The following is a 13,250-nucleotide window of genomic DNA, read 5'->3' on the forward strand; positions in this document are numbered from 1 at the left end:
CGGAACTAAAATTTTTTGTGGGTAACTTTCAACTCATAATGAAGGTTTCTGCTGAATTGGGTCAAAATCCGCCGACTTTTTTTTGCAATCCACCTTAATAAACCAGAGAGGCTGAGTCGCCTTGAATTTTGAGAATATATCCTCCCTAATATATAGATTTTGTTGATAGGTACCAGTCAATATTACCTAATCGAAATTCACGAGTCAGTTTTAAGTATTAAAATTTCATTTAGGTAGTTATTCAACGTCTATAATTGTCTATTTTGATTATATCATGCCCTTTGATGATTAATAATTCAAGCATAATAGGATTAAAAATTAAAAAATGGAAGATTTGTTTCTTGAAATATTGTTTTCGAAAGGGAGAGGGAGAATTTTGCAAATTGATATTGTTTATGTATTCTTAACAATTGCATGCCTCTCCCTTCTCCCTTCCAGCCATACATCGTTTAATTTAAAAAAAAAAAAAAAAAACATTAAATACTAAATTTTTGCTATTTAATTAAATTCATGATAAATAATTATAGGTACATGGCATATAGTAGGTAATATACTCTGTTGCTACGTTCCAAAGTTTTAGCTAGATTAAGCAGGCATTCCACTGCCTATATTTGAATTCAAGTCTAAAAAAATACGCATCTGCAGATTTAATGATGGCTTTGTTAGCAATTATTTTTGCCTAAATTACAAAAAGTTCAATATTTTTAATTTTAAAACTTTCGATTCATCAACCAAATGTATATGTAGGTACCTGGGAATGATTTCATTTAAATTTTTTAAGCAGATGATTTAAAATTTATCGAACGTATGAATTAAATGTGTTTTCGTTTCGTTGATGATCTAGAGCCATAATCGTCAAAGGTAAAAATATTACCTACCCATTTATTCGAACCCTGTGAGCATTGTAATGAAAATTGATTCAGCTGTGAAGTATTATAAGCGTTTAGTATTTAATTTTTCTCTTATTTAACCTTCATTTATTCGAGCATGTGGTACTTGTTACCAATAAATTGAAAATATTTGACACGCATGCGCAATTATTTATTCAATTTTTTAGCTGATTTTAGAAGCTGGTCTATTTATCAACTAATAACGCAAAATGCAAAATATAAAAAACGCATTTGAATGTAGGATTCTAGTGCTCTGGTTTAGAACATTATATCATCAGAGTTGTATACTTAGATGATATAATTTTTTAACCAAGTCCTCGTATTTCAGAACGCAAAAAAAATTCGTTGGTGTAGTCGAACAGATTATTAAATACAAATAGCGCAAATATGTTTATTTTTAAGCATAAAAAAGTGCGAAAAATGATAGGCAATAAAAAATAACAATACAAAAGTTTACTTATATGATAAATTTCTTTCCAAATAAATTGTCCTTGAATCCAACATCAAGTCAGTTATTTTTATTTATTTTAATATAGGTATAAGTATGTAAAAACCATGTCACTACAACATTCGGTATAGGTATAGGTACCTAATTTTTCTTTTGCGTTGACAAAGAAACTGTTGCTGTATGTACATATACGTCAATGTTAAGGACAATGGGTGTAATAAATAACATTTTTACTTAAACTTGAAGACTTGAAATTTCCATCACGAACGTAATTGGAAAGATGAATAAATACGACTTTAAAATAATATTTAATTAATTATTTTTACAGGAACTTCAAAGCAAAATACATTAGCGTTGTTTCTCGGATCAACTAGGGCCCAATGTAAAATCACTTTTACCTGTAAAAAATAAAAAATGAAAAATAAATACCTGCATATATCTATTTGGTGAAAATTCATTGTCCTTATGTTTATGGTTCTTTATTATCATTCAGTAATAAGTTAATAATTTGTAATTTGTACTACCGAGACGCAAAAAAAAAAAAAAAATCATGTACAAATTAGCAATTCCATTAGCACACACGAAATAATGTGTACTTGTTGTTACGCTAAGTACATCCTGTCCGTGAATTATGTTAGTTTTTTTTGTTTTTATTTTTTATTTCCCACTTCTTTTATACCGCTGTATATGTAATTGAAGGTAAACATTGACTTTATTTTGTATTAAATCGTGTACCTAAGTGATTTGAAATATACGATGGAACTATAGAATTAATTTGTATTTTTGTACAATGTGTGTGGAAAATACCTTGTAACGTTTTTAATACTATGTGTTTATAGCCTCTTTTAAGATGATAAAGTTGCCTACACGTGTACTAATAGGTAAACTGCAACGTAGAATTTTAATTAGGTAATAGGTAGCTACCTTCGGATAAATGGCTTTTATTTCAACCGCATTTTTGTACACGTATTGAACTCCTTTTCGGATCGGACAATTTGTTGGAGTGCCATTTCGCAGAGAGAGATTACTGCAAGCACTGGTTCCATCAATTCCAAGGTATGGAAATGGTATCGATAGGACCCAGGCGTACACGCTGGTTGTTAAACGGCTCACGTCGTATCCTTCAAGCAGAAACAAATTGATGGTTAAATTAAATGTAAGAATTTTTAATACGAGTATGTAGGTGTCTATGAATTGCTAGACATTTTTGTTTGTTTTTTAATAGAAAATATTGGTACATAATGTCATCGTCCATCGACCTATTCTTTGTTCGTCGCACACTCACGGTGAATTGTTATAGCGAAATTAAAAATAAAATAGATGTCTGCGAAGACAAACTTAATTTCGTGTCTAAGTGATTATGTAATGTACTTCGCAAAATAATAACCTGGTTCAAAAATAATTTCAACGTTGGTAGTGCTGTTTTTTTGTAATTTGCAGGGTGGCTCATCGCATCCACTGATGAAAACTTGATTATCAATTGTATCTTTTTCGTCTGAAAAAAAAATGGGAAATATTTGAGTAAAACGCAGTGAAACAATCGTATCGTAATAATGGAAATATGTAGCGAGTGAGTCTAATTAGATCTGCTATAATAAAGATGATGACGAGGTAAAATAACGCGATTGAAGTGAATACACGTTTTTTGGGGGGAAAACCTGCGTGTAATATAGAATTTCATTTGAAATTTTTGTTGCTTAACCTGATTCAACATAAAAACGATTTTTTGCAATGATCTTATTAGCACATTTACAGCTTGAAAAGTTTATTTGAAAAATGATTTTTTACTAATCAAAATGTCAAGAAGACAAAGTTGACATTTTTGAAAATATTTAGCGTTACTTTCAACTCATTTTAACAGGTGGTGAGATTGAAAGAAGTATTCTTTTTGCAAGATGAAAAACTCAAATTTTTAAAAAATCCTCAATTTTTACAACAAATTGCTCAATTTTTTAACCTCTCAAAGTCAAAACTCCAAATAGACTGCCACCGATGCCAAACTTATGACAAGATTCAATTTTCTGTTGCCGAAGATGATTTCAATTGGCCTTCTGAAATGATTTGAAATTGCTGGAAAAGAGTCAATTTTTGCTGGAGGCTCTTGAACGGCTCGAAGACGATGGCCACCGATTCAGGAGGTTGACTTTATTAGCATGCAAACCAATTTTTTAGATTTTTATCTCTGTAGCCTAAGTATTTACTTTTTTTTGGTAAAAATTACGATACCTACCTACCAATAAGTACCTAAAATATTTCTAACTTTTTCAAAATTTTGCCGAAAAATCGAAACTTGAACAGCTCAAAATTTGGTTTTCTGATCCAGGTGACATGCTTTTTTAGTGAGCCAAATTTCAGCTCAATCGAAGTTGGCCGATTGTAAAAGCAAAAACAATTTTTGGAGAAAGGTTTTTTCTCTTGCTGGGAAGTTTTTTTTCGAAAAAAGTTTTTCACAACGAAATTTTTTTTAATGGCAACGTTTAATAGCTTTTTTTCCATGGAGTTTCCATCTTCCTTTCAAAATGACGTTTTCGGATTTTCTTCAGGCGTTAATAATTAGTCTCTTTTCAAGGAAAGTTCTAAATTACCGTATAAGTACTATTATATAGGTATGTTTTTTGCTCAAGAATTTCAACTACATGTCGCATCTTGGGAGTAATAAGGTTACATCTCAAAAAAGTGAAACTTTACAGGAGAGTGATTTTATTTTTTTTTAAAACTTGATTCATTATTTTCATCAACTTATAATTAGTTGTGAAGAATGAATAGCACCTCATTTTAAAGATCGGGTATCATATACCTTCATTTAGCATAAGAAAACTTTAAAAAATAAAATCTTGAAGAGGAAATATTTCAATGTTTGGAAAACATTTTGAGTTATAACCTTTCATTAAAATTGATCTAGAGGCGAAAGGAAGCGTCCAAAAAAAATTTCTTAACAACAAAGTTGTAGAAAATTAAATTTCCAATCGACCTCATGTCGTTTGTTTTTTTCTAGAGTGCTTGGTTTTTGAGTTTTTCTCAAAAAACTAAATTTCATTATGTGTGCAAATTCATTTCTCTGAAAAGTTATCAATTTAAACATTTTTTTCCGTTAGATACAAACCAATAAAAAAATACACTTCTTGTGACTATTTCTATAATCTGACAAACATTCAAAACAATCAAAACTGTTTTTTAACACTTTGTAGCTTATGTACAAAATTTGCTCAAAAAAAGGGGAGTTTTTTGAGATGTACCTTTATAACTCCTAACAACTTGCAAATGTTGTTGGGATTTTGAGTTAGGCCATTTGCGTTTTTTACAAGATCTAGATAATGCGCCCAACTCAAAGTGTTATTTTTGGTTGAGAGGGGGGGGGGCATACAAACCCCAAAAATGTCAAAATCGATTTTTTTTTTGAGATGAAACCTTATTGCTCTCAAGGTGCGATATAAATAGAAAAGTTTGGCTCAATGTAGAATGCTATATTTTTGAATTTTTGACATAATTTCTGTTCATTCATTAATTTTTTCCCCAAGTTGTTAGAAGACACACTTGATATCTAAAAGATGCATAGAAATTGTTTCCAAAGTTTTTAAAAAGTCAGAGAGAATATTTCGAAATCAGATTCAAACTAAAAAAACTTTCCCCCAAATTTTGTAAGACTCTGATTACATCAAAATTGACAGAAATTGTTCCTTTCTTTCAGTTCAGTCTTTAAAAGTCTGACTTGATGTCAAGAATTTATCAATTTTTTTTCAAGTTTCTAAAAGTCAAATAAAATATTGTGATCAACTCAATACTTTATAGGTATTTTCAAAGTTTTAAATCTATTTTCTGTTTAAAAATGAAGTTTTTCCTTCAAAAATGAAGGTTGCATTCTCTTTTTGAAATTTACATTTTCTCTCTAAAAATTAAATTGCTTACCTACCTATTGCACTCTTTTCAAAAACAAAATAAAGTTTAGTTTTAATTTTCGGTTAAAAAATCAAAATTTTATTTTCTGTTCAAAAATGAAGTTTTTAATTTTTTTTTAAAAGGCTAGATCCTCTGGAGAACGCTGGTCCAAGACAAAAGTTGTCTTTAAAAAGGCTTAGATTTTGCTTTTGAGTTATTTTGAGCAAAATTTGGAAAATTGAAGTTGAAACGTACCTATTATTATAATCATAATAAAACGGAGACGGATTGAGGCTGCTTGGGGAGGGGGTTGTTTTGGCAAATTGTGATTTGTACAAGGAATTTTGAAATTGCAAAGTACCTATATAGATACCCAATTGTGGCACCAACTTGAAAAAAATGAAGTCTTTCAATTTCAGTTTGAAAAGGTCAATGACCGGAACAGTTACATTCGAGCAATTCCAATACATTTAGGGGCGCAAAAAATTGAGGGAAAAATTACGTAACGATTCCAAACATTTTTAAAACTTTAAAAGCCAAAAAATTTCCTCCACAAAGTGATTTTTGAAAATTTTGCTAAGCATTCTCTAGCTGTAGTCTGCTCCTTTGATTTTAGTTGATATAGGTATAGATATTACCTATAACATCAAAATGTCGCCATTTTGGCATAGTCTACCTACTAATATTATCCACAGGTTTTCAGTGCAGATGTTTCCATTCATTTTCTGATCAAAGGTAACTTGATATACTCTTGTAAACTGATCATTACTTATTATAATTTCATCAATATCTAGTCAATAAAATAATTGTTAATGTTGGCATTCGGCTGCACTTTGAATGAGTCGTGTTATTCAAAACATATTTAAAATACTTAATCAAAGCAGGCTGCTCGATCAACACAAAAAATTAATAGGTACATATATGCGCAATAAAATTACTTGAATTACACCTTTGAACTCTGGTAGCCGATGAAAAATCCGGTGAAAAAATAACAATCGTAAGAATAAGCGCAAAAACGAACACCATTTTTATAAAATACCCGAATTTCAAAATTCGAAATCTCTCAGCGGCCGACGTTCGAGTGCGAAACGTTTATTCATTTTACTTAAACGGGTAATCCCGAAATAGAATGAGTATACTCTTAAGATTTACGTACCTATGTCGGTACTTTAGGTACAATGAGCAGATAAATTAATTAAGTAAAAACTGCCTGTATTTTTATTACAACCTTCATTAAAAACTTTCAAACAATATGTGGCATTTCATTCGTTCAACGAGTCTGGTTTTCCTTGACAGTCCTATACAGAACACATACAAATTTGCTCGGGAAATATGATTCGGTTCACGACGAGAACCGGTTGATTGTCATGAAAATGCGTAAAATTATCCTAGAATAGGTATACCTAAGGTGCAAAAAAGCCGGCATTTTCATGAGAATTTTTATGTAGTTAACAAAGTAATCGATACACGTGATTATTTATTAAGTATTATCATTTTTTTTTTTTTTTTTGTATAAATTATAGATTTTTCTTTTTATAAACATAGGTACAAGGTATATAATTTGTTTTTAAATGCAATGAGGTAACAATTAGTGCATACATACGTGTGTATGATCAAGTTAACTCGTACATACTTGAATATTTTAACGTAAATATCGAGAAAGTTATTCACTCGGGAATTTTCGAGCAAATTTTTCTTCGTACCTATCGCGTTGTTGTTTTTTTTTTTTGCTGTTCAAATCGTCGTTAGGTACCTATCGAACTTGTTTTGTTCTTTACGTAGGTACCACTTCCGGAGCGCCTAATTTTAATTAGGCCTACTGAACTGAAATTGTAAACATTCTTCGCGATACGGTTTTATTATTATACATAATAGGTATTCAATTATAAAAAAAATCAATCGACGATATTTTGTGAATTTATACTATCTTGATAGTGCATTCGAAACAAGCAATATCACCACCAATATCGTCATCTTTGATGGCAAAATGAAGAGGTACCGATACCTAAAACACATAAAATCGTAATCGATAAAATATTCATGAAAACGTGCAACTGCAGAGGTCTATACTTTTAATCAAATGATCGTTTCGCGTAATGTTATTTGAAAAGCAGAGGAATGTTTGGCACAGACAATAATGTTGGGTTTGAATAAACAACTCTTCTCGTCCTCCAAACGTAACATTTTTGTTATGCCTTATTTGGAAAAAAAAGGCAAGCAAAACGACCAGTTTTCAAGTTATACTTAATACCTACTCAAAGCACTGAACACTATTCACAACACAGCTCTTTGACTGGCAACTGGAGTCCTCAGAACTACTCCTATACAGAGTGTCCGATAAGTGGTGGTACAAACTTCAGATTTGGATACAACCGGGTACGACTAAGAAAAAAGTTAAGTAATGTGGAAGTGTGGCCTATCTTCAAAATTGAAGGGGCAAAATTATGTTTTCAAAATCTAAGAGCCAAAATCCAATTTTGACCATGGGGGCGGGTAGTACTTTGAAAAATGAACAAAATTACCTATTATGACTATTTGCCTAACTTGCAAATTGAAGGGGCTACAAACAATTTTTAATTTCAAGAAATCGCGACGAAAAAAATGAATGCAGAAATGAATACTACGTCAAAAAATGAAAAAATTATGTTATAATCATTTTTTTTCTTACTCTAAAATTTAAGAAGTTTTTGAAGTTCAAAAATTTTCATATTGCTAAAAATTTCATCAAATCTACAATTTTTGACCTTCAAAAACTTCTTAAATTTTAGAGTAAGAAAAAAAATGATAATAACAAAATTTGTATATCTTTTGACGTAGTATTCATTTCTGCATTCATTTTTTTCGTCACGATTTTTTGAAATTAAAAATCGTTTGTAGCCCCTTCAATTTGCAAGTTAGGCAAAAAGTCATAATAGGTAATTTTGTTCATTTTTCAAAGTACTACCCACCCCCATGGTCAAAATTGGATTTTGGCTCTTAGATTTCGAAAACATAATTTTGCCCCTTCAACTTTGAAGATAGGCCACACTTTCACACTAACTTTTTTCTTAGTCGTACCCGGTTGTATCCAAATCTGAAGTTTGTACCACCACTCTGTACACTTATTATATCCGGAAGCATCTGAACCCCCCCCCCCCTCTATACGATCAAAACTCATCCTTTCTAAATTTTTCATTCACTTTAAAACTATTGACTGCCTCCTTCTCACCATATAGACTCAAAAATTGATTCCAATCTCCCATGTGCGTATGACTCATATCTCCATAAAGCCTCTTCCGATTCTAAACTCCATTCACGCTATATCCTCTTCCCCCTTTCCAGAGCTGTGGGACCGAAATGATTTCGGGATTAGATTTCGGTTTTGGGTTTGAAATTTTTTCATTTTAGGATCGGATTTGTTTTGGGATTTGCTCTTCTAAATTTTTATTTCGGTTTCGGCCGTTTCGAGATTTGTTTTTGGGATTGAAAAAATTGTTTCAGTTCTGGGTTGAGTAGGTTTTGGGATTTTCATTTCAACCAATTTCAAGCCCAAATTGACTAATGTACTCTGAAAGAGTCTAAAATATGGGAAGTTTTGATGTGAAAAATCCTTTAGTTTAAGCAGATTTTGCTTAATTCGTTGAGTAGTTGATAATTTTTATTATAATCTGAATGATTGATGATAAATGATGTAAAGTAAAATGACCATTTATCAAAAGAAAATCGCGGAAAAAAAGCAAAAATTGAAATCCCGAAACCGAAACAAAATCGTTTCAGTTTTGGGATTGTTTCGGGTTCAAAATTATATCGGTTCCGGGATTTTTTCGGGTTTGGGATCAAGAAAAATAACGGTTTTGGGATTGGATTTAAATCAGGATTTAATCTGTTCCAGTTTTGGGATTGTTTCAGTCCCACAGCTCTACCCCTTTCTATCCAGAAAATCCTGCAAGAACTAAGAAAAATATTCTCTCATTTGACACACATCATTACTTATGAACACACTCAATCTCAATACTCAAGTCATCAATAACATCACTCAGTATAAGGTCATTTGTTATAGCAAGGTTTTGCTATTTCTGCTTCCGTGCATGACCGGACACAAGAGCACATGGCCCACTGAGATATCCCATTTTAGCGGCCCTGATTTTGGGCTCCTCAATTAATCAGTCAAATTTTTTTCTCCCATTTGTTAAAGTGAGGGACACTGAGCATAAAAATTCATTCAGAAATTTTTTAAGCGGCCCAGTTTTTACCTCATCAGCCCAAATATGTCACGGCCCACCGAGATTTTCTCAGTAACTCGGTGGGTGGGTCCAGGCCTGCTTCTGTGCTTGTTCAGTATTCTTTCATGTGAACTGTATGCTATACTTACATCTTTAAATATGGCAATTAAGAGCAGACTCAACAAAGTTGTGATCTTCACAGATTCACTAAATTCCATCTCTCAACTATAAGATCTAAATCTAAGCAACATCCAATGAGGTACCTCAGAAATCTCATCTCTCTCATACGTTAAATGGAATGGATACCATAGCCTGGATTCCAGCCCACTCAGGAATTTTGGGAAATGAAACAGCAGACTTAAGCAGCAAAGTAGTCACTAAAGATTTCACCTGTATGAGAAATACCCATCCCTGTGTCTGATGTGATGGAAGCCATACCTACATATGTTTGCAGTCAAGTCCCAGCCAAAGTCACACCACCAACATTCAAGTTTTGCCCAGGAAGCAGGCCGTTGCCTTATCCTTATGCCATGTATGTACAGACCATATCCTCCTCACCCACTCTCATCTCTTCAAAAAAGAATCCCCTCCAATATATGCTCTACATGTCAAGTCCAACTCACTATTTCCCACATCTTACTCGCCTGTCAAGATCATACGAGCCAATTTAGGAAAGTCACTAAAGCTTCCTAAAACTCTACCTGAAATACATAGCTCAAAACCCTTCAGTCTTACTCTCCTTTCTCCAAAAATCCAGCCTCCTTTCATTAATGTACATAACAGTATAAATTAACCCATGCCTCTAGCCTTGTAGCTGTACATGGCATGGTGACCAATGAACAGGTAACAGGTAATGAATCCTAAAATTTATCACTTACCTTTGGAAAATTTTTCTTTACATCTAATTCAATAGCAAATTTGTATTTTTCTCCATTTTTCAGAGGACACGCTGGTGTAATGAAAGTACAAGCGTTTATTCCATTTAAACCCGGGTATCCGTGCCTGACTCCCATCATTGTTGCAAAAATGTTGTTTGACAGTTTGGCATGATTTCCTTCTGTAAGAATTATTGTACAACATTTAAAAATGAATTATATTTCAATTTTGTACTTCAGTATTTCAAAAAATAATTGATGGGAGTAGTCAGGTCTACACATGGAATGGAATGATTATTTTAAATAAGGTGCAGTTTAGTCAAGTAAAAAGATACGAGTATATAGTATAGGTACCTATCAAAAAGGAATTTATTTGAAAACGCGAATTCCTTTTTCTAGATTGGAAGTATATTTTTCAAATACGTATACTTATGTAAAAGAAACGATATTAGTGAAACTTTTCTTAAAATATCAATACCTACCTACATTCATTTTTTTTCTGTTTTTATAATCCAAACTTCACTGATAATTTGCCATTTTTAAATGTGCTTCCTCGTTGGACAAAATTTGCGTTCACTATTTAATGAACAACAATTCCTTTTAAAGTTCAAATTATTTTATATTTTATTGAAACAGAAATTCTTTTTTTCCACGATTAGTCGTGAAATTCTGTTGAAATAGGTATGTTTTGATTCTTTTTTTTCCAAAAAATCATGGATTAATGGAGTCAATAATCAAAAAAATGATTGAAAATTAAAAATTTAACGAACGATCGATGAACAAATAGATATAAAAAGAGCACGAAAATTTTATGAATTTTACGTTGAAATGTCAAAGATTTGAAAAAAAAATTATATGAATGAAGTAAATTGTAAAGGAGGTTAAAATACAATTCGAGATGGCATCAGATAATTTTCAAACTTGATGAGATTCAATCATTTTCTTTTCGGAGTACAAGTAAAAATCAATATTTAAAAAATACCGCATAAACTGTATTCCTCAATGTCATTTTACTGATTGAAACTTTTGAAAAAAACTATCACCAAATATCTTTAGAAAAAAAAGTTTGGAATTTTTCAAAAAAATTCGAGGAAATGTTCCAGAATTTGGAAATATGATTTCTATCAAATTTTCAGATCATGTCAACGAGACCTTCATGATGTTTCATAAAAATTAAAATTATTTTTGAGCATTTTGGAACCCTATAAAATATTCACATCACGAATTCAAAAATGAGAGTTTTTTAAATGAAAAAAAAAAAAAATTAAAAGATCAAGTAGGTATCTACATTATGGAATAAATAACTTCGTACTGAACCAAAAATTGAATTGGTTATGAATTTTTGGATTTCAGAAGGATTATCTGGAATGGCCATTGAATAGTACGAAAGATATGTTTTAGAACTTTCAATTCCAAATACAATGAATAAAGCCGTACCTATTAAAGCACTTCTTTTTTGAAAAAGATGCCAGCAACGACTCAATACCTACATGTCTAGGTAGGTACATGTAATTAAAATTTTCAATCGATTTTTAAAATTGGTTTTTATCTCTGTCAGATATCAATTTTAATTTTTTTTTAAAATGTTAGTTCATAATTGCACTAATTTATTTATATCACATTTCAACAAAAATTTATCACGAGTCGAAATGTCAAATTAGCTAAGCTAGGTGCCAAAATTTGTAAAAAAAATGGATTAATTTTTTGCTTTGAGGCTGGCTATGAAAAATGCTTAGAATGAACACCGAGTGATAAAATCAAAATTTATCGCCTCCGAAAATTGAAAATAGAAAAACGTGCCCCTAAAGCAAATTTTATAGGTATCTACCCTGAAAATTTCTCCAAAATCGTGTTACTTATCTTTGTAAAAAAATTAGTTTTTCACTTCCATAACAGTAGTTTAACCCTCTTCCCCGCCCCTTCATCTGAATACCAGCGAACGAATTGAATAAATTTATCTAAGGCATAGAGTGAATGTTGGAAACATGCTCCAAATTATGTAATTTAAGCATATTGAATTTTAGTTTTAAAAAATTGCCATACCCGCCGTGAATGTCATATTGATCCAAGTCTTTTCTCCTCTTTTGAAGGCACATGGCGGAGTTACGCATTCTCCAAGAACGCCTTCTGTCATTGCTGGTTTACTTTTCGAAGCTACGTTTAATCACACGTATTATTATTATATTAAAATGTACGAGTAGGTATAGTAAAGTTTTATAAAATCACTCAAAATCAAAACACCTATACTTACTCGCTTTACATTGAGTTACTTCGGTAGCACAAACGACACTTAACGACACCAAAAACGCACACAGAACGTTTAACGACATCATTTTAACACTTGAGACTTGTAAATTTGCGCGAATTTTGAAAAATAAACCACCACCGGAGAAAAAAAGCCGAAGACACTTGGAGTTTTTATAAACTGCGTGTTAACCTTCGTATAATGATAGCGGAATTGTAATTTTTTTCATCCATCAAGTTAACTAGCCGATATAAATACCTATTAAAATTGTGGATTTTTGTGTTAAAGCGTATCATTTAAACATCTAAATGTAGGTTTTTAAGCACACGTAATTCTAGTGTGTCTGAATTTTTGTCAAAATAGCGATTCGCCCATTGAAACATTGAAACTTATATGTTGACCGTGTTGAAAAAAAAACGTGATGTTTCAAAAAAGTACATAACGATTAGGACGATGTCAACGGGTAGATTTAGTGACGACAGCGAATGATTAGAATTCATAATTATTATCCTGCTATACAAAGAAGATCATATCACGTTTTTTTCCTATACATCGCCCAATTTCCGGTGTAATTTTTTTGCCTGTTTCGATGGAATGAGATGAATGGTGTATTTTGAAAAATCGAACGAACTCGAACCCATACCTACCTACTTGGATAAAAATGGCTAAAACTTCTAGGTACCTACTACCTACTCGACGTTGAATTTTTTTACC

At 31.7% G+C, this 13,250-nt stretch overlaps 1 protein-coding gene across 2 annotated transcripts; it reads right to left on the reverse strand.

The window, feature by feature from the left end:
• Positions 1-1,267: 1,267 nt before the first annotated feature.
• LOC135836271 (NPC intracellular cholesterol transporter 2-like) lies at positions 1,268-13,225 on the reverse strand. 2 transcript variants are annotated; one of them, XM_065350997.1, is made up of 7 exons: positions 12,543-13,225; positions 12,335-12,445; positions 10,295-10,473; positions 6,153-7,219; positions 2,726-2,833; positions 2,263-2,459; positions 1,268-1,736 (listed from the first exon to the last, which is right to left on the reverse strand). In XM_065350997.1, exons 4-7 carry the CDS (start codon positions 6,238-6,240, stop codon positions 1,647-1,649), a joined length of 483 nt encoding a protein of 160 aa, XP_065207069.1. In that variant the 5' UTR covers positions 6,241-7,219; positions 10,295-10,473; positions 12,335-12,445; positions 12,543-13,225; the 3' UTR covers positions 1,268-1,646. The 2 variants fall into 2 exon arrangements, with proteins under 2 accessions (XP_065207069.1, XP_065207070.1); XM_065350998.1 differs by lacking the exons at positions 1,268-1,736; positions 2,263-2,459; positions 2,726-2,833 and having other exon boundaries at positions 6,674-7,219.
• Positions 13,226-13,250: the final 25 nt, after the last annotated feature.

This window comes from Planococcus citri, chromosome 2 (assembly GCF_950023065.1).
Source record: "Planococcus citri chromosome 2, ihPlaCitr1.1, whole genome shotgun sequence".
Lineage (NCBI taxonomy): Eukaryota > Metazoa > Arthropoda > Insecta > Hemiptera > Pseudococcidae > Planococcus > Planococcus citri.